The sequence below is a fragment of the Narcine bancroftii genome, chromosome 6, assembly GCF_036971445.1.
Source record: "Narcine bancroftii isolate sNarBan1 chromosome 6, sNarBan1.hap1, whole genome shotgun sequence".
In the NCBI taxonomy this organism is placed as follows: domain Eukaryota; kingdom Metazoa; phylum Chordata; class Chondrichthyes; order Torpediniformes; family Narcinidae; genus Narcine; species Narcine bancroftii.
This window is the reverse complement of record NC_091474.1, coordinates 147,744,335-147,772,310: the sequence shown is the minus strand read 5'-3', so window position 1 is coordinate 147,772,310 and position 27,976 is coordinate 147,744,335. Positions and strand designations below refer to the sequence as shown.

General features: G+C 40.6%; 1 protein-coding gene across 8 annotated transcripts in view; it reads right to left on the bottom strand.

Moving 5' to 3' along the window:
* greb1 (growth regulating estrogen receptor binding 1) overlaps window positions 1-27,976 on the bottom strand; it is a 266,669-nt gene that overhangs the window by 47,277 nt on the left and 191,416 nt on the right. For 6 of the 8 annotated variants that reach the window (XM_069886310.1, XM_069886305.1, XM_069886308.1 and 3 more), the window contains 7 exons: window positions 27,442-27,578; window positions 20,664-21,003; window positions 12,956-13,071; window positions 11,320-11,516; window positions 10,877-10,981; window positions 10,178-10,761; window positions 3,052-3,154 (listed from right to left, as the gene is read on the bottom strand). In XM_069886310.1, the coding sequence (XP_069742411.1) occupies window positions 3,052-3,154; window positions 10,178-10,761; window positions 10,877-10,981; window positions 11,320-11,516; window positions 12,956-13,071; window positions 20,664-21,003; window positions 27,442-27,578 (1,582 nt within the window). The remainder of the gene's footprint in view (window positions 1-3,051; window positions 3,155-10,177; window positions 10,762-10,876; window positions 10,982-11,319; window positions 11,517-12,955; window positions 13,072-20,663; window positions 21,004-27,441; window positions 27,579-27,976) is intronic. The other 2 variants (XM_069886309.1, XM_069886306.1) reach the window with 1 other exon arrangement.

Sequence of the window (27,976 nt, the reverse complement as noted above, 5' to 3'; positions counted from 1 at the left end):
CAATGCAAGGAGTATTGTAGGAAAGGCAGACGAGCTCAGAGCATGGATTGGCACGTGGAATTATGACATTGTGGCCACTAGTGAAACTTGGTTGCAGGAATGGCAGGACTGGCAGCTATTGGTCTTCCGTTACTTTAAATGAAATAGAACGGGGGGAATGAAAGGGGGAGGAGAGGCATTGTTCGTCAGGCAAAATATCACAGTAGTGCTCAGGTAGGTCAGACTAGAGAGCTCATTTACTATGGGTGGAGCTGAGTAACAGGAAAGGTATGACCACACCCTTGGGATTGTATTATAGTCAACGAGAATTCGAGGAGTAAATCTGTAGAGATAGCAAACAGCTGAAGGAAACATAAGGTTGTGATAGTAAAGGATTTTAATTTTCCACATATTGACTGGGACTCCCTTACTGAAAAAGGGCTGGATAGCTTGGAGTTTGTCAAATGTGTTCAGGAAAGTTTTCTAAATCATCTATAGAGGTACCAACTAGAGAGAATGCAATACTGGATCTCCTATTAGGGAAACGAGACAAGACAGTTGACAAAATTATGTGTAGGGGAACATTTTTGGGTTCAGTGATCATAATGTCATTAGTTTCAATATAATTACAGTGAAGGATAGATCTGGGCTCGTGTTGAGATGGTAAATTGGAGATAGGTTAATTTTGAGGGAATGAGAAAGGATCTAGAAGATGTGGATTGGGATAAACTGTTTTTGGACAACTTTCAAATGTGAAATTTTGAGAGTACAGAGTTTGTATGTTCCTGTCAGGTTAAAGGAAAGGTTAGCAGGCAAAGGAAGCCTTAGTTTTTGAGGGATATTGGGGATATTTTTCTGCAGAAAAAAGATATTTATAGCAGGTATAGGCAACATGCAGCAAATGAGGTACTTGAGGAGTTTTTTAAAAATGCAGGCAAAACCTCAAGAAAGAATCAGGAAAGCAAGAAAAAGACATGAGGTTGCTTTAGCAGACAATGTGAAGGAAAATCCTAACAGTTTCTTCAGGTATATTAAGAGCAAAAGATAGTAAGGGACAAAATTTGTCCCCTTGAAGATCAGAGTGGTCACCTTTGTATGGAGCCATAAGAGTTGGGGAAAATCATAATTTTTTTCCCATCAATATTCACTCAGGAAACAGGCTCAGAGTCATGGGTAGAAAGAAAAACAACCAGTGAAGTCATGGAAGCTACACAGATTAGAGAGAAGGAAGTGCTTGCTGTCTTAAAGCAAATAAGGATAGATAAATCCCCCATGGCCAGACAATATATTCCCTCAGTCCTTAAGAGAGGCTAGTTTAGAAATTCCAGGGGCTCTGGCTGAAATATTAAAATGTCCTTAGCCACAGGTGTGGCGACAGAGAATTGGTGGGTAGCTCATGTTGTTCCATTGTTTTAAAAAGGCTCTATAAGTAACCCAGGAAATTATAGGCTGGTGAGCCTGATGTCAGTTGAAGGAAAGTTATTGGAAGGTGTTCTAAGAGATTGGATATACAGTTTTTTTGGATAGCCAGAAACTGATCAGGGATAGTCAATATGACTTTGTGTGTGGTATATCATGTTTAACGAGTCTTATATAATTTTTCAAATAGATTTCCAGGAAAGTTGATGAAGAAAAGGCTGTGGATGTTACCTACGTGACTTCAGTAAGGCCTTTGACAAGGTCCCCCATGGGAGGTTAGTCAGGAAGGTTCAGACTCTAGGTATTCATGTGAAGTAATGAACTGGATGAAACAATGGCTGGACGGGAGAAGCCAGAGACTAGTGGTGGATGATTGATTCTCAGATTGGAGAGCTGTGACTAGTGGTATGTCTCAGGGGTTGGTGCAGGGACTATTGTTGTTTGTCATCAATATTAATAATCTGGATATAATGTGGTAAATTGGATCAGTAAGTTTGCAGATGACACTAAGATTTGGGTGTTGTGGACAGCGAGAAAGGATTTCAGAGCTTGAAGAGGGATCGGGACCAGCTGGAAAAATGGGCTGAAAAATGGCAGATGGAATTTGATGCAGAGAAGTGTGAAGTGTTACATTTTGGAAGGACAAATCAAGAAAGGATATACACATTGAATGGCATTATGGAGTGGAGTAGAACAGAGGGACCTGGGAATACAGATATATAATTCCCTGAAAGTGGTGTCACAGGTGGATAGGGTTTGAGGCAGATTTGCCTTCATAAATCAATGTATTGAGCACAGGAATTGTGATGTTATGAGAAAGATGCATAAGACATTGATGAGGCTAAATATGGAGTATTTGTGTGCAGTTTTGGTCACCTAATCACAGGAATGATGTCAACAAGATAGAAAGAATGCAAAGAAAATTTACTGGGATGTTGCCCTGACTTCAGGAACTGAATTACAGGGAAAGGTTAAACACGTTAGGACTTTATTCCCTGGTGCGTAGAAGAGTAAGGGGAGATTTGATAGAGGTATTTAAAATTATGAGGACAGAAAGAGTACATTAAGATAGACTTTTCCCACTGAGAGTAAGCGAGATACAAACCACAGAACATGGGTTAAGGGGAAAAGTTTAGGGAAACGTGAGGGGGAACTTCTTCACATAGAGTGGTGGGAGTGTGGAATTAACTGCCAGCTGAGGTGGTGAATGTGGGGTCAATTTTAACATTTAAGAAGAATTTGGACAGGTTCATGGATGGGAGAGGTATGGTGTGTTCTGGACTGGGTGGAGGTCAGTGGGACTAGGCAAAAAAAAATGGTTCAGCACAGTCTATGAGGGTCGAAAGAGGCTGTTTCTGTGCTGTAATGTTCTATGGTTCTGCTTTGAAAAGCAAGGTGCAAGAAATTGAAATTTTACTTTTCATTGTTTGAAAATCAATTCCCTGATTCTGAAGAATAATCAAGATAAAGCTGAGAATAACTTCTTGATAAACAGTTTGATCACACTCAAACCTCAGACATTAGCAGATTCAGAGCATGAAAATGGAGAACATAGAGTTTCACGATTAGTAGAATTGCAAATCTGGTCTATCGTTATAGATGAACTTTAAAGATCACAGCAGAGATCATATTAAATATAGAATAATCACCTACCTAGATTAATTTCTTCTTCATCATAAACATCTACTTCCATCAGTCGAATCAACATCCTCGACAGTATATTAAGGAATTGCAGATAAGCACCCGTCTTCCCCACCTGAGAACAATGATATATTAGGGGATATACTCACAAGCGTCTCCCGAATTAAAGCAATAAAAACACATGGATGGAAATAATTAATTAACACACAAATTTGCATCACCTGCAATCCGAATAATCAATTCTAGCTGTCACTGCTATCTGCTCTGTTGAGCGACTACATGCCTCAATACAGGGTCAAAATCATGAATGATCATCATCGCTTCAAGGTGACCTGAACTATTTCAACGGACCTGCACTTCTGAAAAGGGAGATTCACTGTAGATAAGGCAGAAGGCTGGAACAATCATCCTGAAAGATATTGAAAAACAGCAGATATTCTGATGCATTGGAGATCTTAATATGTGGAGGAGAGAGATCTTCATGGAGCTAGCCCCAATCTCCTGACCACTGATAGGAGGGCTTAAGTTGCTGCTGAAGTAAGGAGTCAAGCTGCCCCGTAGCCTCGTGTTTCCTCCCCCTTTCTGGAGTTACAAACAGTTATTAAACAAGCGGGGAGAAACACAACTGCCTGTCCTCAAAAGGAAGAAAGAAATGCTCATCACCTTTGGAATTGTGGTGCTGAACTGTGGTCAACAAGACCAAAATCACTCAGATTCAATGCTGAAGGAATAGACTTACTTTACTTAGCTAGAACCTTTAAATGGCCAAAGGCAGCATTAGCTTCAGCTCCATGGACTGCAATCCACCACTCACCTATCAACTATGTTCTTTAAGACTCCTTTTGAGCAGTCATACATGAGTGGCCTTGTCCCTGCATTTTTGACAGTGGTGGAAGTGTCTCTCCTGCAGGTGAAGCAACAATTTAGCCCTAAGAGATAAATGCAACTATGTGACCTTACCTGATGGAAAAGGGAGTGCTTATTTTCAATGAATCAGCCACTATTCAGGCTACAGTCAACAATGAGATCATGGGCCAGCTGAAATTCAATAGTGGCAGAGGCCCAAAGAGCCCAGTGTTATTTAGTGAACCTCACACACTTCCTTTTGCATACTCTGAGTTTGCAGAGGCTTGCCAAGACTTGAACTTCGGTGCAGTAGATACAACACATGATGGTTGGAGTTGGGCTGTCAGGCCAAGGCTGGGGATGTGAATTGGAATATGCGGTTGCCCCTTTCGACCCTCATAGACTACAAGGATCTTTTCATCCCCATCTTAAGGCCAGGAAACTTCTGAAATACCGGGAAGAGAATCTAAATGGACATACCAGAAATGCGGGGAGGAGAGCAGTGAAGGTGGTTGAGGGGGCGCAGGTCAAATAATTGCATTAACAGAGATCTGCTTTCCCAGGGTTGGCTGCATCATCTTTGGATATGAAGATTGCACTGTCAAAGCAGATCTCCATAATGTAAAAGAAAGATTGATCAGTTCACTGTGCCTGTGGAAAAAAAAACTGCTCTGTTTGCCAAAAAATCCCAGTACTGGCATCAGCTTTAGGGTTCAGATCAAAGTTAAATTTGTCAAAATATTTGTTTCACTACTGTAGAACCTCCAGTATGGTAGATCAGGATTTATTGTTGTGAACAAGTCATGAAACTCGTTGGTTTGTAGCAGCATCATAGAGCAAACATTACTATATTAAAAAAATTAAAATAATAATAATAATAGAGCACGAAAAGTAAGGCAGTGTCTTTGGTTCATTGATTATTCAGGAATCTGATGGCAGAGGAAAAGAAACTGTCCTTGTTCTGCTGAGTGCTTGTCTTTAGGCTCCTGTGTACCTTTTCCCCTATGGTGGCAGAGTGAAGAGGGCATGGCCTAGGTGGTGGGGTCTTTGAGGATAGAGGCTGCTTTTTTAAGACAATGACTCATGTAGATGTCCTCGATGGAGTGAAGGCTGGTGCCTGTGATGCCGCAGGCCGAGTTAACAACCCTCTGGTGTTCAATCTTGTCCTGAGAATTGGTGCCTCCATACCAGGCAGTGATGCAGAACATACTTTAGAAGTTTATGAGAGTCTTCAGTGACATACCAGAACTCCTCAGACACCTCACAAAGTATAGCCGCTGGCGAGCCTCCTTTGTGATTGCATCAATGTGGAGGCTCCAGGACAGATCCTCGGAGATGTCGACCCTCTCCACTTCTAAGCCCTCAATGAGGACTTGGTTGTGTTCCTCCGATTCAAAGGATATATCTCTCGCCATCTCATTTAGTTTTTAAATCATAGATCCAATTGACTATCTATTCCATACAAATTAGTGTAAAGCTCGCACATGGAACACAGACATCCTTTTTGAACTGGCACTCCCAGGTGGAATATGTGCAATATGTAAATCACCAATCCAAGCAGAAGATTCAAGACAGAGCGAATTCATAAAGTGATGGTTTATTGCATCAAGACAGGATGGAGCCAAAACTCTTCAACCAAGTTTAAGCAGGTGAGTCAAAAAGTAGAAATTATTACTAGTGAGCGACATTATCTACATCGGTCATACCAAATTCCTCCTGCTGTTAACTCATACCACTTATTTTAACACATTGTTGAGGAACACAGTGGAGGTATGTGATTGTTACAATTGCATGTCATGTCTGATTATATTGCGTAATCTCCACCCTCATTAATATCATATTTTTCTTAAAAGGTAGATAGCCCTCTGAATGATCTGAGCAAATTACCTTGTGTATGTTTGCTGAGTAAAAGGTGATAAAATGCCAGGAACCGGTGAGTTGAATGAAAAAAATTACAAAGGCTGTGGCGACTTTATTTCAGCGTAATATGATGGAAAAGCTGCCAACCTACAAAGTTTTAAATGGGAGTCAGAGCTAATCCAGATAATGACAAATCAAGTGGTTTAATCTCTGCAATAAGGAATTTATCAGCACTTTGAATTTAAGAATCGCCGTGGATTTAGAATTGGAGAGTTCCAAAGCCTCAATTATGCTTAGAAAATCTCAAGTGTTTGAGGAAGTAACAGACAAAGTAGATGCAAGTAGTTGAAACAGAATGCATGAACGTCAGGGGAACAGAAACAGGAAAGGGAAACTTGCATTCACAGCTCTAATGTGGACTTTGGGAAAGCCTTCACAGGAAAATGTCAGAGGGGATCAAACACAAAAGAATTAATTAAGGAATTTATTGGCAACCTAAGAGAATGCAAATTATTTTTTTAGAGAAACTGAGGGTTATAAATAATGCCCTGGCCAATATTATGAATTCATTCACCGCCCCCACCCCCACCCCACAATTTTCACAGACTTTCCACCAAGTGCCATTGTTATTATCATTTCCTAGGCGATTCTGTGCTCGCAATTATTGGAATTTCTGGGTGCTCATAACATCATTTTAATAATCTTGAAAAGTCATTACATAAGGTACCTAACAGTGCTGCCAACATCGGCTGAGGACAGAAGTGATTCACTTGGAGTCTGCAGTGTGCAGATTAAAAAAATATTTTATCTTGTTCCTTTTTCCTTACAATTGTCTCTAACAGCTGGAGGCCTTGCATGACTACAAGGATCTTTTCATCCCCATCTTAAGGCCAGGAAACTTCTGAAATACCGGGATGAGAATCTAAATGGACATACCAGAAATGCGGGGAGGAGAGCAGTGAAGGTGGAGGAGAGTGGCAGTAGCATGTGGATGTTTTGTCTTCACTCCATCCAGGCTTTTAAGGATTTAGAAGCTCCTCAGATCTTGAGAAGATTCAGCTAATACTCCTAGAAATGCTTATCTTAGCTTTAGTAGTGATTTGAAATTTACTGGCTAATATTTTTATGATGAAAAATTCTGCTTCATATCTTTTCTTTTCTTTGGCTTGGCTTCGCGGACGAAGATTTATGGAGGGGTATGTCCACGTCTGCTGCAGGCTCGTTGGTGACTGACAAGTCCGATGTGGGACAGGCAGGCACAGTTGCAGCAGTTGCAAGGGAAAATTGGTTGGTTGGGGTTGGGTTTTTCATCCTTTGTCTTTTGTCAGTGACGTGGGCTCTGCAGTCTTCTTCAAAGGAGGTTGCTGCCCGCCGAACTGTGAGGCGCCAAGATGCACGGTTGGAGGCGACATCAGCCCACTGGCGGTGGTCAATGTGGCAGGCACCAAGAGATTTCTTTAAGCAGTCCTTGTACCTCTTCTTTGGTGCACCTCTGTCTCGGTGGCCAGTGGAGAGCTCGCCATATAACATGATCTTGGGAAGGCGATGGTCCTCCATTCTGGAGACGTGACCCACCCAGCGCAGTTGGGTCTTCAGCAGCATGGATTCGATGCTTGCGGATTCTGCCAGCTCAAGTACTTTGATGTTAGTGATGAAGTCATTCCAATGAATGTTGAGGATGGAGCGGAGACAGCGCTGATGGAAGTGTTCTAGGAGCCGTAGGTGATGCCGGTAGAGGACCCATGATTCGGAGCCGAACAGGAGCATGGGTATGACAACGGCTCTGTACACGCTGATCTTTGTGTGTTTCTTCAGGTGATTGTTTTTCCAGACTCTTTTGTGTAGTCTTCCAAAGGTGTTATTTGCCTTGGCGAGTCTGTTGTTTATCTCTTTGTCGATGCTTGCATCAGATGAAATGGTGCAGCCAAGCTAGGTAAACTGGTTGACCGTTTTGAGTTCTGTGTGCCCGATGGAGATGTGGGGGGGCTGGTAGTCATGGTGGGGAGCTGGCTGATGGAGGACCTCAGTTTTCTTCAGGCTGACTTCCAGGCCAAACATTTTGGCAGTTTCCGCAAAACAGGACGTCATGCGCTGGAGAGCTGGCTCTGAATGGGCAACTAAAGCGGCATCATCTGCAAAGAGTAGTTCACGGACAAGTTGCTCTTGTGTCTTGGTGTGAGCTTGCAGGTGCCTCAGATTGAAGAGACTGCCATCCATGCGGTACCGGATATAATTGAGCACAAAAAATTGACGTTAGGGATTGCTCCACTCATTAACATAACTTCATGGAAAATATTTGCACCTTCCTGCACGCAATGTAAACATTTATTCTTCTGAAATATTATTTTGCCTGAAATTTGAGCAGGGCTACATGTGGATACGTAATATTACATGAGTGCAGGTTATTGCATTCATGATAAACTATATGTTCCTATTGTCACACCAAGCCATTTCCCTAACACTTGTGAGTCCTATCTCGATTTTATATGTGGATGTCCCTCTGACACTCCAGTGAAAAGGGCAGCACAGTTAGTGTAGCGGTTAGCGCAATGTTATTACAGCACCAAATATCCAGGTTCAAATCTGGTGCTGTCTGTAAGAAGTTTATACATTCTCCTTATGATCTATTTGGGTTTTCCCCATGTGCTTCAGTTTCCTCCCAGCCTCTAAAATGTACGGGTTGCATGTTAATTGGGTCTAAATAGACAGTACGGGTCTTGATGGGTGTAATTTTTAAAAAAAATTCTTGTGGTTCAAAGAAGTTAAATGTGATTCTCATAAGCACTATTTGAACCTGGATATTTGGTGCTGTAATAACATTGCGCTAACCGCTACACTAACTGTGCTGCCCTTTTCACTGGAGTGTCAGAGGGACATCCACATACAAAATCGAGATACGACTCACAAGTGTTAGGGAAATGGCTTGGTGTGACAATAGGAACATATAGTTTATCATGAATGCAATAACCTGCACTCATGTAATATTACGTATCCACATGTAGCCCTGCTCAAATTTCAGGCAAAATAATGTTTCAGAAGAATAAATGTTTACATTGCGTGCAGGAAGGTGCAAATATTTTCCATGAAGATATGTTAATGAGTGGAGCAATCCCTAATGTCAATTTTTTGTGTTCAATTATTCTGATATTAACAACCTGCCACTGGAATTGTGCTCTCAAGAAACTCAGAGTGTATAATTGTTTTTTTTAATATTTAGACAGACAGCATGGTAACAGGCCCTTCCAGACCATGTGCCCCATGCTGCCCAAATACTTCAATTAACCAAAAATCCCATTCGTTTTTAAAGGGCGGGAGGAAAGCAGAGCACCCTGAAGAAACTCACACGGACATGGAGAGACGTATAAACACTTTACAGAGAGTGCTGGATTTGAACCTGGGTCATTGGTGCAGTAACAGTGATGACTGCTACACAAACCGTACTACTCTAACATCTTGGAACCCTGGTTATTGATGTTGCAATAACTTTGATGTATGCATGATACTTGACCACCTTCCTCACCTGAATGGTGGGAAAATAGCAGGTTATAATCCACAGCCCAGACCCCTGGCTTCCACACGTGCTGCTAATGTGTATAAGCAGAACTACAGTCAGTCTGTGGCAGGTGGTGATATCAGTAAGACAGAAGCCAGCAGGTTAGATAGTCCACAACCAAAGGGTTTGCTTGTGAATGCAACTATTGGAGGGTGTCAATGTGTTCATGCTCTAGACTGCCCAATTAGAAGGGGAAGAGTGACCAGTCCTACTTCTCCTGCCTTAATCTGATTCTTCAGTCTTTTCAGATATTGATTTGCATTTCTGGGGAAGGCAGATATAATTCTGATCAAGTAGCACTCCACCAACACCAACCCCCCACCCCCCCCATACCCACCTACACCAGACAGCACCAGCTGCCTTACAGATACCCATCACTCTACCACTTGCCTGATTTGATCCATTAGTATTTAATAGATAGCTTTCCTGCCTCCTCACAATGTCCTATCCCATGTACTGTTCTGTTTGTTTACAAATCATCTACGATGTGGTTTTAACATGAAAATAAAATCCCAAAACATTAATCTCCTACACTTTGCTGTAACTGTCGCAATCCATACTGGACTCTTTATAAGTACCTGCACTTGCAATTTCCATTTCAGACAGCAAATGTAGTCTCCTTTTAAATTCTGCCAATATCAAAGGATGTGCAAAATGACTGATCCCATGATTCTCAATGGGCTGGATAGAAACACAAGATTGAAACCCAGGTCTGAGACACATCACTGACAAATCTGCTGAGTAGATTATTATGGTCATAACTAAGAATTCTGGTATATTACAAGTGTATGAGGCATATTTATTCCCCATCCCGATTGCTGTTTTACAACAAGTTACACAATTTTCGTGTTCAATTTCTATCCACTTTTTTCACCTCACCTGTGGTGGACCATTCAGCAGAAGTCTGCGGGGATGGAACACCTCATTTCTACTTTGTGTCTTATCAAAGTCCATATGGGTTTGCTTAGCAACTGTCCACTGGCGATAGTGCAGGGATTGCTCAGTGGAAGTCATCATTTTAGCCAATGAAGGATGAAAGGGGGTGATCCACTGAACGGAATGGTGAGGGAGGAAGGATGATAATTTGGCCACTCCAGCATTGTCCACTTTGGTAATGATCTCGTAGACAAATTTTGGTAGAAACACAGTTGGTGGTTGACTTGCTGCCTTTATTTTTGGGCACTGAGACAACATCTGTCCTGTAATGGGAGTCTGAATGGAGGAAGAATCTGAAGAAATGGATTTTGACATTCTCCTTGTGCTTTTATTGTTGCTGTTAATTTGATCTGAGTTAATTCTATGCTTTTCAAGGATAGACACTTGCTTAGTATTGTCTGCTTTTAGCTTTGACAAGTCGCTGGCCAAAGTGCTGACTTCTGTATTAACAGATTCAACATTCGATGAATGTCTTGCAGAGTTCTCTGTTCCAAATACTAAGAAAGGATCCTCATCACTGATCAAGCCTAATTTTGGCACAGAAAAAAATAAAGAGATTTGTTTGCATTAATTGAGAAATAGTATCATTCAGTAATTCATCTTTTTTACTTTTATGCATTGCAAATTTCAAAATTCCATTACATTTCTTACTTGAAGCTTTTGATGATCTGGATGAAGCTGAGTGATAAGAATAGGAACGCTCTCCCTTAACACTATTTTCTTTAATCAAGTCCCCAACTGTTGATGCTAAAACAAAAGCAATATAAGAGAAGTTACAATGAAGGCCCATCCAATATTTCATTCTAAAAGATTTTAGCAGCCCTTGGTACTCAGTTTACATAGCAATTGCCATTTCTGAGGATTGCCATTGGGTATACGAGAACTCTTGAACATCATAGCCAACCTTGTGCACCAGATGCATAATATTGACAACTCAGCAGAGACAAAAGATCAAACCTGGGGTATTCCTGCTTAATCTTCTGTTATAGTTTTTAAAAATTATCACAAGGGCTCCTCTGCCCTCTTCAAAAATACGCCCACACAAAAAAGAAGAGCTTCTGGTCACTTGCATGTTTCCAACTTGCCTTCAATTGTGACATTCTCTTCATCATCAGTGCTTCCTGCCTTATCCAGATCACTCTGAGAAAGATAATTCATTGCTCCTGTCTGTCCATTGGCATTGGGGTCTATGTAACAAGCAGCCAGACCCAGTTCTTGTTCCAAAGCAGTTCGTAAAAGGCAGGTTGAATTTATTAAACGCAAGTCATAGTACTTTGCAGACCTGTAATAAAAGTTTAAAAAAACTATTTGAAGCATTCTAAAGCTTCAGAATTTCTCATTCCCGCCTGTCACTGGCAAATAAACTGCTCATTGATTGCTATTGGGTATTTCCACTAATTTCATCCATTCAAGACTTTTCAGAGATGGAAAAATTACACAAATTATAAGATGCAAAAACATTAATCACACTGCACCACTCTTAAATATATCAACAAATATTTCAAATGCCACATTCAAGAGAAAATACTTCAAAATGCTTCCCATTTGCACCAATTCCTCCCTGATAGCCATTAAATTTGCAAGCTCTTGGCAGCCAGGGCAGCACCACTAAAATTAAATCAAATTCACAATAGAATACTAGGAACCCGATTTAAATATTATGATGAAGAGTCCAGCCTCTTGCTGATGGATTAACTTTCCATCAGAGGTCCAAACTTGTTCTACACACAATGTATCGGAGGATAGACTCCTCCAAATGGAGGTGTGCTTGTAGTGAAGAAGAAAAATATAGGAGTTAAGAAATAAAATTTCAATGAAGATAAAGATGCAGAAGAGGCCGAGGTAAAGAGGTGAACAAGAGAATTGTAACAGAGAGAAACATAAAGGTTGCAGGTGCAATGAGGCTGCTGGAGGATCTTAGTGGGTCAGGCAGCATCCATAGATGGAAATGGTCAGTCAAATTTTGGGTGAGAACTATTTATCAAGGCTAAAGGAAAAGGGTGAAATCCTCATTTATCCAAATTTGTTTTTGGAGCCGAACTGACCTCGGGCTCCCAGCACGAGCGGGGCCTCTGTGGGGAGGTGTCGGTGATTGGCAGCAGCCAGCAATTTTTTTGGTGAGAATTAAACATTATTTTAATGCTTTAAAAGCCTTACCTTGTTAGTTGCTGTTGTTACTGGCTGTTTTAAAAAAAATGACCAATTCTCTGAAAAAAAATGTTTATCCAAAATAGGCCTGGTCCTGACCATTTCGGATAATTGCAGTTGTACTCTATGTTTTTTTTTAAATTTAAATGTATAACATGGTAATAGGCCCTTTTGGCCCATGAGCTATGGGCTGCCCAAATACAAAATTAACCTATGATCCCATTATATTTTTGAAATGTGGAATGAAACCATTGCACCTGGAAGGATCCCATGCAGACACAGGGAGAACATAAAAACTCCTTATAGACAGCACCGGATTCAAACCCAAGTTGCTGGCATTGAAATAGTGTTGTGCTAACTGCAACACTAACTGTGTTGCCCTAATCACAATGGAATTTTTTATCAAAAATATAATCATATAATACATTTTTATATAAAAAAGCTGGTCATATACATTATCTATGACACTAGAGAAAGCATTCCCTTTACCAAGTTTCCCTGGGTGAGACCTGGGTGAGAAATTTCAATTGGAAACAAAAGTCATAACATCTTTTACTTCAAGATGTTGTCTACCTTGGAAAGGATTCTCCATAATGATCAGTGCCAGACAGGATAAGTATACATGGCAGGTCTTCAAGATCCAAATAAGTTTGAGGTTCCCAATTAGGGTCTTCTTTCTTCTGCCAGCCCTTTCAAAACAACATATTGTAAACACACTGCTCCGTTCGGCTGAACAAATGCTCCAAAGCTCTTAAATCATATGAAATATGAGCGTTCACAGCAAAGGGAGTTGCATTTGCACTTGACCACTGTTTTTCAAATGTTTGCACCTGTTACAGGAATTGTTAGATGCCAGAGGAGAGGGTTTTCTAGTTGTTTGAGACTGCATGTTGTGTGAATGGAGAATTACAGACGAGGCAGGTCATTTTTAAACTTCCATATTTTTTACCCATTTATTTCTGCAAATTTTTTTTTTCTTGAGGTTGCCAATTGCTTGCATTCTGCATAATAGGGATTTTACTGTTGTATATTTGCTTTGGAATTGTATCAAGTGAACAAGCTCCCAAGTGTGAATCCACACATCAACAGGCTTAAAGATAGTATCTTCCCTGCAGCCATCAAGCTCCTGAATGAACCCCTTTTAATACTCCCATGCTGCCTTCACTTGGTGCAATTGATCTTCCTTTTCATTGTAATCCTATACTCAGTGTTCGATACATGGCCGTATGTAATACTTGATATGATCTGTTGGTCTGTTCGCAGAAGAACCCTTCTCAATACATTGGGTATTTTGTGACAAATACGCTTAGCAAATTGTCAAATGACAAAGAGTAATGTAATGCTTGGGGAAAAAAAATAGAGTATAACATAACTGAAGTTGGCCATTCTGCCCAGTGTAGCAAAACTATCTCTTTGAAAGAGTAACTCAAACTCATATGATTTCTTTTTTACTTCCAGATATCACTCTATTTTTTGACTTGCGATACCAATGAATTCAGCTTTAATCAATCTCTGTGATGAAGTATTTTATGCTTTTGCAGCTTTTGGTTTAAAAATATTTCTTTTAATTCTTTTTCTCACCATATTTATATTCATTTTAAGCTTACAATTGTCATTAGCTTGGTTCAATTGCCTTTACCAAGTTGCTTCTTTATAATTTTTAATAAATATGGAAATAAAAGTTAAATATCATATTATTTTTTGCTGTTCCAATGGAAAGCAATTTATTGCCAATGAACTACTTTTGGAACTGCAGTCACTGTTGGAATAGAGGAAAATGTGGCAACCAATATTTAAATTGAAATATTTCAGTATTTTAAGTTGAGAGAAAAAGATCTACCTGCTGAGAAAATGATTTTTGTATTTCTGAAGCAAATATTAGATTGAATATCTTATGGATACTCAACTATCTAATTTTATTCTAAAATTGCTGTGTTATTACCACTGTTGTTTATTGGAACTTCTCAAAATAAAAGAGTTCCAGAGAATTGAGGTTCTCAGCAACAATGAGTTTGGGTCATTTAAATAAAATGAAGTGAAAGGACAGAGGATTTAGGGTGCCATACCCAAAAGTTCAAAGGAAAAAGGAGGACAGGTGGACAAGAGTGCACAGGAATTAAAGGAAGGTTTTAATTTAGATCACCTAAGGACATTTCAAACAAAAATATAATCTTGAAGCTCGTCTGCCTTTCCTACAATACTCCTTGTATTGAAATAGATGCACCTGAGAATATTTCCACTACGTTCAACCCATTGACTTCTAATGGTGCATGCAATTTTCACCATCTTCACCACTCCTTTATCTGCTCTGGCACTCTAGTTCCCATACCCAAGCAAATCTAGTTTAAACCCACCAGAGCAGCACTAGCAAACCTTCCTGCAAGGATATTAGTCCCCGTCCAATTCAGATCCAAACTGTCCTGTTGGATTAGGTCCCACATTCCCTGAAAGAAAACCCAATGATCACGAAACCTGAAGCCCTCCCTTCTGCACCGTCGTCATCCAAGTGTCAAGCTGCATTATACTCCTATTTCTAACCTCACTGGCACGTGGCAAGTGTAGCAATCCTGAGATCACATCCTTGGAGGCCCTGTCCTTCAACTTAGTGCCTAATACCCTGCACTCTCTTTACAAGACCTCTTCACCCTTCCTATCCACATCATGGACTACAACAGAATAAATTGCATCGGATTAGTTCAGTTGAGGGTTATGTTGAGTGCACAGGACTTTTTAATGCCTTTAGCAACTGTTAATACAAGGACAACAGCATATGATTTCACCATGGAATGTATCCTGTCAGCATGCATCACTGTATGATATGAGATCTGCTCTGCCAAAGACCACAAGAAAATGCAGAGAATTGTGAACGCAGCTCAGAGCATCAGACAAACACCCTTTCCCCCTATTGACTCCATCTATACTTCCCACTGCCTTGGAAAAGCAGCCAATATGTTAAAAGTCTCCACCCAAACCCTTTTCCCACTGGGAAAAAAGATTGGCCAACGTGAGATCACGCACCACCAGATTCAAGGACAGATTTTTTCTCACCGTGATCAGACTCCTGAATGAATCTTTGCTCTGTACAAACTGATCTCTGTCCGTAACTCAGCACTCTGACTTGCATACCATATTACGTACGAGTTGACCAGCTGGACTGCTTACAAAACAAACTTTCTCACTGCACAACTTAATTTATTTTGAGATTCACCTCAAGAAAGAAAGAGCACAATTCCACGTGGAGAAGGAAATGAGGAATGGAGGTGATAGTGGATGTCAATAAATATCCAACAATGAGAGAAGAGATCCCTTTTAGCCCAAGGTCTTACTAAATCTGAGGATCCAATTAAGCATGCAGGGTTAAAATGTGGAGACAGTAAGGATGATGGAACAAAATTCAGTGATACGATAGGTGCAGCTAAAAGACTTTGGATTGCATCTTTTTCTGACATTTTTAGATAGCCAAATAGCAAGAAGCAGCTCTGAAAGATGAAAAATAATATGCTCTGGTTTTAGTTAAATTGAGATCATTCTTCTGGGTCAGTGATTTTGAACAGTGGTTCTCAATGTTTGTTTTCCCATTCACATACCACCTTAAGTAATTCCTTACTAACCACAGACAACCTATGTCATAGGTGCTCTGTGGTTAGTAAGGAATTTTTCTTTCTTTCTTTTTTTCTTTCTTTGGCTTGGCTTCGCGGATGAAGATTTATGGAGGGGGTAAAAGTCCACGTCAGCTGCAGGCTCGTTTGTGGCTGACAAGTCCGATGCGGGACAGGCAGGCACGGTTGCAGCGGCTGCAGGGGAAAATTGGTTGGTTGGGGTTGGGTGTTGGGTTTTTCCTCCTTTGCCTTTTGTCAGTGAGGTGGGCTCTGCGGTCAGGAATTAAGTAAGGAATTACTTAAGGTGCTATGTGAGTGAGATTGAGAACCCCCAATTTAGAACAAGCAGTGTAGGCCAATGCACGGTGTTCTGTAATTAATAAATGGATATCGCACTGATTATATATCAAGTGTCACTCATCATATCCACTTTGCATTAAAATTAAGCAGGTTAGAAAGTAAATCAAGCATTGTCATGCACTGCAACAGACGATCTGCTGGAGAAACAGTAGGTTGAGCAGAATCAGTGGGAGAAAGAAATGTCAACGCTTCAGGCTCGAACCTATCATCAGATGCTATCTCTCCTCTACACTCTTAGACCTGATGAAGGGTTCAAGCCTTAAATGTCATCGTTTTTTTGAACCCCACGGAATATTACCAACATGAATAGAAGATAGGCTGACAGGCAAAAGGGAAAGAATGGAAATAAAGGATGCCTTTTCAGGCTGGCTACTAGTGATGTTCTGCAGGGATCGGTGATGGATCTGCTTCTTTTCGCATTATATTTAAATTATTTAATGTCAGAACTGATGGCTTTGTGGCTGAGTTTATGAATGATACAGACAGGATTGGGGTGGGAAGCATTGAAGAAGCAGGGAGTATGGGGAGAGAATTTTAGAAAGTGGAGGATGATACTGAGGATGAGAGGATTGATACATGTGGAGCGTTTGATGGTTCTGGGCCTGTACTAGCAGGAGTTTAGAACAATGAGAAGGAACTCATTGAAACCAACCAAATACACTGGACATTGAAGATTTTGCTTCTGTGTATTCTATGGATTTTGGGCTCCTGATCACAAAAATCACCTAAAAACTTTGGAATCGCATATCATTTTATTTAAATATACAGCATTTTACGAATACTCGCTTTACAAAAATTCACTTTTATGAAGAAACCTGCGTTTGCTTTTATGAAAGGAATTGGATGGGTTGTGAATGAGTTTTTGCTTTCAATAGGAGTGAATAGGTCTTTGCTTTACTCCATTTTGGCTTATGAAAGGTTTCATAGGAACGCTCTAGTTTCGTAAAGTGGGGTATACCTGTAACTTTTTGGGGATTTCCTGTTATATTTGAAGTCTATTTCAAACAGACAAAACTATGAAGTGCTACATCTCATTGAAAATTAATTTTCTGCATTTGCAATTGGACTTCTCCCCTGCTGATTTTGGTCCAGTCAGTGACGAACATGATGAAAGGTTTCACCAGGACATTGCGACCATGGAAAAGCAGAATCAAGGCAACTGACATCCATCAATGCTGGCCGACTATTGGATACTGACATGAGAGGCATCAGAATCAGAAGTTATTGACATGAACAAGTCATGGAATTCATTGTTTTGTGGCAACATCATGGTGCAAACATTCATAATTATAACCATCTTACGACATTACTATAAAAAATAAAATAATAGTGCACGAAAAATAAGTCAGTATCTTTGATTCATTGATTATTCAGGAATCTGAGGGCAGTGGGGAAGAACCTGTCCTTGTGCCGCTAAGTGCTCATCTTTAGGCTCCTGTATCTTCTCCCTGATGGTAGCAGAGTGAAGGGGGCATGGCCTGGGTGGTGGGGGTCTTTGAGAATAGAGGCTGTGCCACATGTAGATGTCCTGATGGAGTGAAGTCTGGTGCCTATGATGTTGCAGGTCAAGTTTACAACCGTTTGGAGTGCATTCTTGTTCTGAGTGTTGGCAGCTCCATACCAGGCAGTGATGCAACCAGCCAGAATGCTCTCCATGGTGCGCCTGTAGAAGTTTATGAGTCTTTGGTGACATACCAAATCTCCTCAGACACCTCACAAAGTATAGCTGCTGGCAAGCCTTTTTCGTGATTGCATCAACATGAAGGCTTCAGGGTAGATCCTCAGAGATGTTGTCACTCAGGAATTTGAAGTTCTTGACCCCCTCTGCGACTGAGCCCTTGATGAGGAGTGGGTCATGTTTCCCTGACTCCTCCTGAAGTCCACAATCATCTCCTTGGTTTTCTGATGTTGAGGACTAGGTTGTTGTTGTGACACCACTCAACGAGCTGATCTCTCTTCCTCATTGAACAATTATGGTGTCACCAACAAACTTATAGATGGCATTGGAATTATGCCTGGCCACACAGTCAAGCGTGTATAACGAGTAGAGCAGTGGGCTAAGCATGCATCCTTGGGGTGCGCCTGTGTTGATGATCAGTGAGGAGGAGATGTTGTTTCCAATTCATACTGACTGTGGTCTTCCAATGAGAAAGTAAAGGATCCAGTTGCAGAGGGAGCTACAGAGGCCTTGATTTGCAGCTTCTTGACCAGCACTGAGGGAATAATGGTATTGAAGGCCGAGCTGTAGTCGATGAAGAGCAGCCATATGTGTGAATTGCTGTTTTCAAGGTGATCCAGAGCTGAGTGGGGAGCCAGCGATACTGCATCTGTTGTGGGGTAATTGTGACGATAGGTGAATTGACGTGGTTCCAAATCTTTGGGTAGGTATGCTTTAATTCTGGCCATGACCAGTCTCTCAAAGTATTTAAACATAGTAGGAGTTGGTGCTTCTGGGCTGTAGTCGTTGAGGCAGCTCACACTACTCTTCTTGGGTACCGGGATGATTGATGCCCTTTTAAAGTACATGGGAACTTCTGACTGCAGGAATGAGAGGGTGAAAATGTCCATGAACACTCCAGCTAGTTGGTTGGTCCAGATTTTCAGTACCCTGCCAGGTATGCCATCAGGGCCTGATGCCTTGCGAGGGTTCATCCACTTGAATAATGTTCTGACATCATCCTCAGAGACAGATATCACAGGGTCCTCAGCCTTTTCAGGGATTCTAGTAGGCACTGTTTCGCAAAGAAGGAATTGAAGGTGTTCAGCTCATTGGGTAGTGAAGCATCACAGCCATCTAGAGCCTTTGTAGTCTGTAATGGCCTGCATTCCCTGCCCTAGCTGGTATGTATCTATCCCTGTCTCTAGTTTCCTCTGGAATTGCCATTTTGCTTCAGAGATGTCCTTCCACAGGTCATACCTGGAGTTCTTGAAAAGATCCCGAACCCCAGCCTTAAATGCCCTTGTTCTCGCCCTCAGCAGGTTGAAAATTCTCTGATTCATCCAGGGCTTCTGGTTGGGGAACACCCAGTGTTTGAACTTGGGCACACACTCATCCTCGCAGGTCTTGATGAAGTCAGTGACACCTATTGCCCATTCTTTCAAGTTTATGGATGAGTTCTTGAATATGTTCCAATCCACCAATTTAAAGCAGTCCTGCAGACACTCCTCCACCTCCCTCAATCATACTTTTACTGTCTTCACCACTGGTGCTCTGGTCTTCGGTTTCTGTAGTCATGGTATGGCTCAGTTTGCGATCTTCGTGGTGGTGCAGCAGTGGTCAAGTGTGTTGGCTCCCCTGGTCTCGCATGTGACACATTGGTGGTGGTTTGTCAGAGACTTCTTCAAGTTGGCCTGATTGAAGTCCCCCACAATGATTGGGAAGGCATCGGCATGTGCTGTCTTATATCTGAATGTTGAATTTGTATATATCAGATGCTGAATACAAACAAAAAACAGCAGCAAAACATTTTGAGTTCAGTTGAACTAATGCAATGTGTAAGCATCATTAAGCGATTAAACATGCTGAATCAATTAAAGGTTAATTTAACATTTCTCTGTATTCCTACATGATACAGCAAATCTGAAATTATCTTTGTAGTCAGCTTGAAGTTGTCTTATCATAATCCCGAATTTTTTTTCAGGAAGCAAACTTTTGGAAAAAAAAATTGTTGTCCAGTGATATTGAAAGGGCTGCTTAGAGTGGATGTGGAGATGTTTCGTGTGGTGGGAGAGCCAAAGACCAGAGGGCACAGCCTCAAAATAAAAGTATGTCCCTTTATCATAGATATGAGGAGCAATTTCTTCAGTTTGAGGGTGTTGAATATTTGGATGTTGTTGCCACTGATAGCTGTGGAGGCCAAGCCACTGGGTATATTTAAAGTAGAGGTTGATAGGTTCTTGATGCAAAAAGGTTCAAAGGTTATGAGAGATGGCCGGAGAATGGGGTAGAGAAGAAAAATACATCAGCCATGATTCAAATGGTAGAGCAGACTTGATGAGCCCAATGGCCCAATTCTGCTCCTAAATCTTTTGGTCTATGTGGTGATACTGGTCCAGTGAGATTAAATAACCTTTATTTCCTTAGTTTTTGTCTATTCCAACAGCCAACTGTTTCGTTGGCCAAAACAAAGGTCACATTTCAATAGCATGCAGTTTAGATCTGCCTTAACAATTTGCCTCTTTATATCTCTACATTTTGTATCTCAATGAACTTGTAGAGATAGCACAAGAACCAGGGAATTTCTTGGTAAAGACACTGCAGGAATCAAGATAAATTTCATATTCTACTGACCTTACTGATTGCAAATGTAAACAGTGGTTACCTTCAGCTGTGTTAAAAAGTGCTGGTCAATAGTGATCTTTGTATTTGGTGTCCCAAGGATGATCTCAAAGCAATACTGCAGACCCAGGCGGTACCTAACTTGGCATAATCGTTCATATGCCAATGAAGCCAGAGAAACAGAGGGAATCCTGAGTAGAACCATGTAACCATGGCTACTTGAGCAGCTCCTTGTGGAGTTAATAAGGCTTTGAATTATCTCTAATGTTTCCACAGAAGAGTAGTTCTTCATCTTTGAGTACCCTGCAGTTACCATCATAGCTGTAGAGTAATGCTGAATTAAAATATATGTCCAGATCACTGCACTGTGTATAGTAGGAAACCTGAAACCAAAACAAAAATAATGAATTGGTCTTCACTTTGTGGCCACGAACAAAACAATAACTAATAAGAAAATATGAAATTGTCTTACTTGTTCATGTATCGCAATACCTTGTGCTCTCACAGAATTTCAAAGTCTTCAATTGACAACAGCATGAAAATGTTAAATAATGTTTGAAGCATTGGCAGATTCCATATTTATCTAACAGACCTTATTTGTATATTGGTTGTAATTCCATTAGCTGGAGGCTGAAGGGATAGAAGATCAGGGAACTCTACATTTTCTTTGTCCCAGAGTAGCGAAGATGAAAGCAGAGGAGCAGGAGATGGATGAGATATGGTCAAGGCTTTGTTAACAATAGCAGAAGGGAAGCCATGATTCAGGAAGAATGAAGACATCTCAGAGGTCCTTGCACATAAAATCTTATCATTAGGTACACCACCGGCATTCACCACCACCAACAACAATTTCCACTACCTTGAAAAAGATTCCATCACCAGGTACATCTTCCCTTCTCCTCCCTTTGTTACATTTCATAGGGACCATTCCCTTTACGACTTCCTGATCCACGCTTCCATTTACACCACCCACCTCCTTCTTACAGTGCTTTCCCTAAATACAGGCAATGCAACACATCTATCCATTCAGCTCTTTTTAAGCCATCCAGGCACCTAAAATGTCTTCCCAGCTAAAAGGAGTGGTTCCCTTTTCTTCCTCCAATCTAGTGTACTCCATGGTGGATTAACTACCACTCAGGCCCTAGCCTGACCTTTATTAAAGCCCCCCCTGACCTTTCCCCCCTGCCCCATGGCCCCCACCCTTGTTCCATTTATTAGCCTTTGGGTGTGATGCCCTTACATATTCTAAATTTACCCACCAGTTATGTGCTGGAAATAAACCAGTTGGTGTATTGGTGTACCAGTTAGAGAATGGGAGGAAAAGATTCTTTAAAAATAATCAAACAAAATTTTACTTTACAGAAGCTGTCTGATGGCCCCGAAAATTTTTTAAATGTTTGTTAGTTTCAAAAGGATAAATAAAATCAGATCTGAAAAAAATGTCGATACAAAAAGGGAAAGTCTATTTTTAAAAATGTAAACCTCCCCTGTACATGAGCTGAGCTCTGCTGCAGGAGGCAGACCTCAAACTCATACGTACATAGAAACGTGTGCATTCATTGACACATATTGGGACAGGCAAAGTCTGAATTGATAGATGGGACTGAGAAAATACTGTTGATTGACAGGTGAATCCGTAAGTCTTGATTGAGCGACAACTGTGTATAATTTCATAAAGTTGTATGAATCAATTACAGCCCTTTATTCATTTATTTCTCATTTTCTTTACATATGCAATTTTAAAAACTTCCATGTTTTTTGGTTTACCGAAGTGTTGATAACAGCAGTTAAATGAACAGATCAAAGCTTATCTGATTCAACGTGCATGAGTGCCAGATTACTAAGTTTCTCATCGCTCATTGTTGATCGCAAAACTCTTCCATGCCAAAAATGAACAGTTAGTGATCTTTAAAGACAGATATATTCTAAAGCAAATGTATGTATTTGGATGCACCTTGTGCAGTCAATCACTTGCCAGAGCTCGATACATCCCAGTGATATAATCGGATTCCCCTTGAACATACTTCTGAAAGTAGACGAGCTCCTCCACAAAGGCCAAGTCAAAATTGTCCGGATAAACTTGTATGAGGGTATTCACTGCCTTTTACATCAATATTGCAAATACAAGAAAGAAATCCGAATCGGTTGGACATAGATTTATGTGCGTCAGTGCGTATTTTAAGTTCTGCTGAGAATTTGTCTAAGATCAGTAAGTACACATTAATCTTGAAACCTTTCTGGCGAGGTGAAAAATCTGTTGCCTGTGCTTTGCTGCCATCCTATCTTATTATCCTGGTATTAACTTTTTGCTTCCATCACTTGTCTTTTTTATAAACTGATGTCCTAGCCTTTGCAATGCCTTCTTCTTCAAAGTCCTCATATGTATCATTGGTCCTGAGGACTGAGATGCTGGTCTGTAAAGACTGTAAAAGTCTCACGCCTTTATTAAGATCTATTTCTGGGTTTTGTAAATTCATGCTGGTTTTGTGGAATTGCTCCAAAATTGTTGCCCAAATGCTGAGAATTATTCCATACACCAGAGATTCTATTTTGCTCACCAGACCTCTGGCTTCATATCACATGTTTGACTTTTCGTCGGGATTGTCAGCAATGCTTTCCAATGCTGATTTCACTTTCTCGTATTTCTGATCTAGGGTGGCCATAGCTCTTGGATGAGCAGACCAGCAAGCATTGCTAAGTCTCTTCACAACTGCAAGTTCTTTCCAACCTCACCCACAAGTATTTCCCACCAGTGGGTTGAAGCTCTGAAGAAATTGTACAACTGTTAAACAAGATTTAAAAAGCAGTAGCTTTTGGAACACAACCTACTGCTGAAAGATCAACAAGGTTCAACAAATGAGCAAAGCAAGGAAACACTCAGCTGCTGGATTTATCTCATGTATTTTAGCTTGGAGGCCATTACACTTGCCACTCATGTCAGAGGTGTTGTTGTAAGATTTGACCTCTGCAGTTCTCAAAGTCTATTTTTTATTTTTCTAAAAACATCAGAATACACTTGGCAAGTTGTTCACCCCTGTGACCTCTGTAATCGAGAAATTTGATGACTCTTTCAATAGGACCACTCTCACATACATATCGAAATAGGCAAGACAGCCCCATGTGTGAAATATCAGGGGTTGAATCCACAGATACTGCAAAATATTTGGTTTCTTTGATTTCCAAAATAATTTTCTCTAACACCTTTTTTCCCAAGTATTTCACTCAGCTCATCACATACTGTGGATGAAAGACAGGACACAGAGCCTTTACCCTTATTTCCATTTTTTCAAAATGAGAAGCCAAAAAAGGATCGAATTGCGCAAACAGTTCTAGTGTCCCTTGAAAATTGCCTGTTTGGCGATCTGATACACCTGTTGTATCCCCTAAAGGCTAGTTCCTGCTCAGCAAGAAATTTACTAGGAGCAACAACCCTTTCCAGAAGTGTTTTCATGTAATCACGTTCTGACTGGTACTGTCAAGTAATCAAACTGTTTACACATCCACTACCTTGAAAACATGTAATGAAGGTCATGGTCACATTCCGATGACCAAGGCTGTTTTCATGACTTTTCTAATCTTTTTCCAGTCAGAGAAGCCATGCCTTGAAAAAGCATGGTCCTCACTTGAAAATAGATGGCAGTTAAAACAACGTGTCCTAGCTGTGCTTGGAGAATAACACAGACAACTTTTCCTGATTTTCTCACTATTTGTAAGGAAGCGGTAAACATGGACTTACTAAAGTAACATTTCTGTTTACTGTCATATTTTATAGATTTCATAATACTGGCATTCACGTACGAAAAGGCCTCGCTCCCTGCCTTTAACCAGTATACATGCATGTGTTCTGTAATTTTGTCAGGCTACATGCCCAAATCATTGTCCATCGACTTCGATGGTGACAATCTGTTGTCTGCAATTTCTCCATCATCAGATCAGGAATTAACTTCACATTGTGATTCTTTGCCCACTTTTTCATCCTCCACATCATCAAGTATTCCTTCTTTTGCTTGTTTAAAAAAAGTGTCAAGCTTGCCTGTGCTCATTTGTAGGCTCTCTTGTTCTCTCTCCTCTTTTCTTTTTTGCGCTCCACTTTTATGTTTATATTCCCTAGTAGCCATTTTGCAGAAGAGAAAAACGTCAATAATATAAAATACTGGTAACAACAGAGAACCCAAGGCTCACTTTTTCATTGTTTGCACCAACTCGTCATGACGTGCGATGGGTATTGATAAAAGATCATCATAAACATGATAACCACAATCTCGAGGGAGTCTCACACATATGCGCGCACACACATATATATATGCTCTCACACACAGAATGAACATCTAGTACGCATGTGTAAAATACACATACAGTTTAAGGGCAGAATAATTCAAATCGGGGGAAACCCTTTGGAACCGCGCCATTCTTCAACACACTTGGAACCTCTTGGTCCCCTCCCTACAACTCACTTTTCGACCCAGCCTTGCATAGGAATAGGGCAGAACTAGGAGATATGGTTATGGTAAAGGGTCACATAATAAATAACTGCTGCTTACCACCTGTGGATTGTGATGGGAGATGGTTATTTTGTAAGTGATTTATCCGTCACATGCTGCCCCACATTATTTAATAGATAGTGTTCGTATGGAAAGTGAGCGATTGACACATTGGGGGATAGGTGCCAGGTGGGGAGGGGTGGTGGTCCTTGTTACTCCAACATCGACTGCATATTACGGGCAGTAGGATTGGCTGCTCCCACAGTAGTCAGTGGGCAGTACATTTCTAGCCACATCGCCAGCAACCTCATGTCCCACACCTTTAATCGCTTCTACACACCTTTACTTCATTCTCTCTTATAGTTTTAATTTTTTAGCCCCCCAAAACCCACTTCATCCCCTTTTGTGCATCATCAGCAGGTTGACAGCTCCTCCAACTTGGATAATAGTTGAATTAAATAGGGTTGAATTAAAGCAGCTCACCCAGAGCCGGAGGCAGTAGGTGGTGGGCGCTGGGTGATTGACTGAGAGGCCACCTCACTGCAGCAGGAGTGATGCTCCGGAGCTGAGTGACTGGATGTCTTTCCCAAAGCCAGCAATAGCAGCTACAGAAACATTTAGACTGGCAGTAGGTACGCAGAGTGGGAGAGAGAGTGAGAGAAGGTGGAGATCGCTTCCATATCGTTTGAATGAAGTATGAACTACAAAGTAAGCCCCTAAAAGCATTACTTGTTTACTTCTAATTGTTTATGTTTGGAGCCTGATTTAGATAACAAAATAGTATTTGAAATGAAAATAATATGCACAAAAGTATTGAAATATCTCAGGCCCCTTTACCCTCTGGGCCCCTAGGCTTCGGCCTACTCAGCCTAATGGTTAATCCGCCACTGAGTGTACTGCATTATGAGTTCACCGTATGGGACCTACAATGGTAAGACCAAATGCAGATTGGGTGATTGCTTTGTGGAGCATCAGTGTTTAGACCACAGGAATGATCAATTCCCCACTCTGACATATTGATTTCCTCATCTCTTTCTATTGCCCCAATAGAATATTCCAAATGACCCTATCCTTCACTTCCCCATTCAGATTCTAAAAAACCAATGAATGGACCCACTCCTGCCCTTGATTTCCCAATAGCCAACTACCTTACTCCAAACTCTGCATGTATTCTTGGATTTGTTGCAACATCTTTGGCTAATTAAACTAAATACAATGTAGCTTACAGCATATGCCATATGCTTCAACTGTTACCTCTATTGTGACATTTTATTATCACATGATTAGATGATCTTTTTTTTTGTGGAATCTTTTAGTATTCAATTTTGATTCTCTTTTGCTCCATATTTCTTGGAATTGGCATCCAATTTTAAATTAATAATTAGGTGCATACTGTTCTCTGAAATGAGACTACTCAAATGCGAACACAATGTTCCATTATATATGACCCAGTATGAAAGCACAGAGTGAACTAATCTGACAATGTTTCATCTTCACCATTGTGTCAGGATATACAGAGCAGTCCAACCTGGGCAGGTATCAATTACCCTCTATAGTCTATTAATTCATGTTGTACTTTTTTATGATCTTTAAACATTTTGAGGCACTTCACAGAAAAAAAAACATAAAATAAGAATTTAATGCTTGAAGTGATATCTTAAAGGAATGGAAAAAAAACATACAAGTGGCTGATGACACAAGCAAAACAGAATGACAAAAATCAGGGATGCACAAGAACTAGAGGAATGAACAGATCTCTCAGGGAGTTGTAGGGCTGTTGAGGTAATCATACTGTAGCAATCTCAGCATGACATCACAAACTGAACATTCCAATCTGATGATGTTCTCTCCAGTTCAGAAAGACACTGAGGACTTAGCACTCCAATTTTCAGTCTACACATCTGCTCCATTGTGACATCTCAAACTGAACAATACTCCGTGATAACGTCATGTATTAAACCTTCCAATTTGCAACAGTTCTGCCGAAGCCCATTTTTTAAATAATGACAATAAGAACATTCTAATCAGAGCAGCTTATGCCACTCTAGTATTATTATGTCCATGAAATGAACATGAAAATAGAATACATTCCTGCAAAAGAAAATATCATCCATTACAATTTGAGTATTCATAACGGGTGAGTAGATAACAAACAAATTTTAAAAAACAGGAAAAATATGTAAAAATTGAGGCAAAAGTATATTCAAGCTGTTTTAATCTTCCACAATGACATCTCACAATCATGGAGACTTGCATCTTACTGTGCACTTTTTACATCTTTTCCCTTGTTGAACCAAATGTCTGAGATAACCATGCAGGGCTCGTGTATTAATTACCCACCTTTCTTCTAATGCAGTAACCACTGCCTCAAATGAATGATCATATCTCAACAATGGAAGCCTGTGACCAGAATATGTGGAATCAATGAAGTCTGAAAGCCCAAAGTATTTGGTGTTTTCCTGATACAAGTCCACTCCCTACAATGTACAAAGGACAGAACAGATATACAGCATCAGTTAATTATAATCCATTTCACAGAAAAAGGAACAAGCCTTGGAATTTCAACATATCAATTAGATTATAAAGAACAAATAAATTATGATAGAATAATACAGTCTACCTGGATAGACCACTGAACACTTCTCATCTTTTGGCTATCCATCCCATAGGATGATGATGGTTCCTTTCAGAAGCTTGTGGAGTTTGATATGAGGATACCCCACTCCTCAGAAAGGAACAGTGTGTGCATGAATGGATTTAGATGAGTAGGGGTTGCACAGGTCCAGACCCAGCCTCTCGACATCCCCTCCAGGATTCAGCAGCATGGTGAGGGGGAAGTTCAGTTTCAGTGAATGCCCAGACCAAGCTTCAGTGC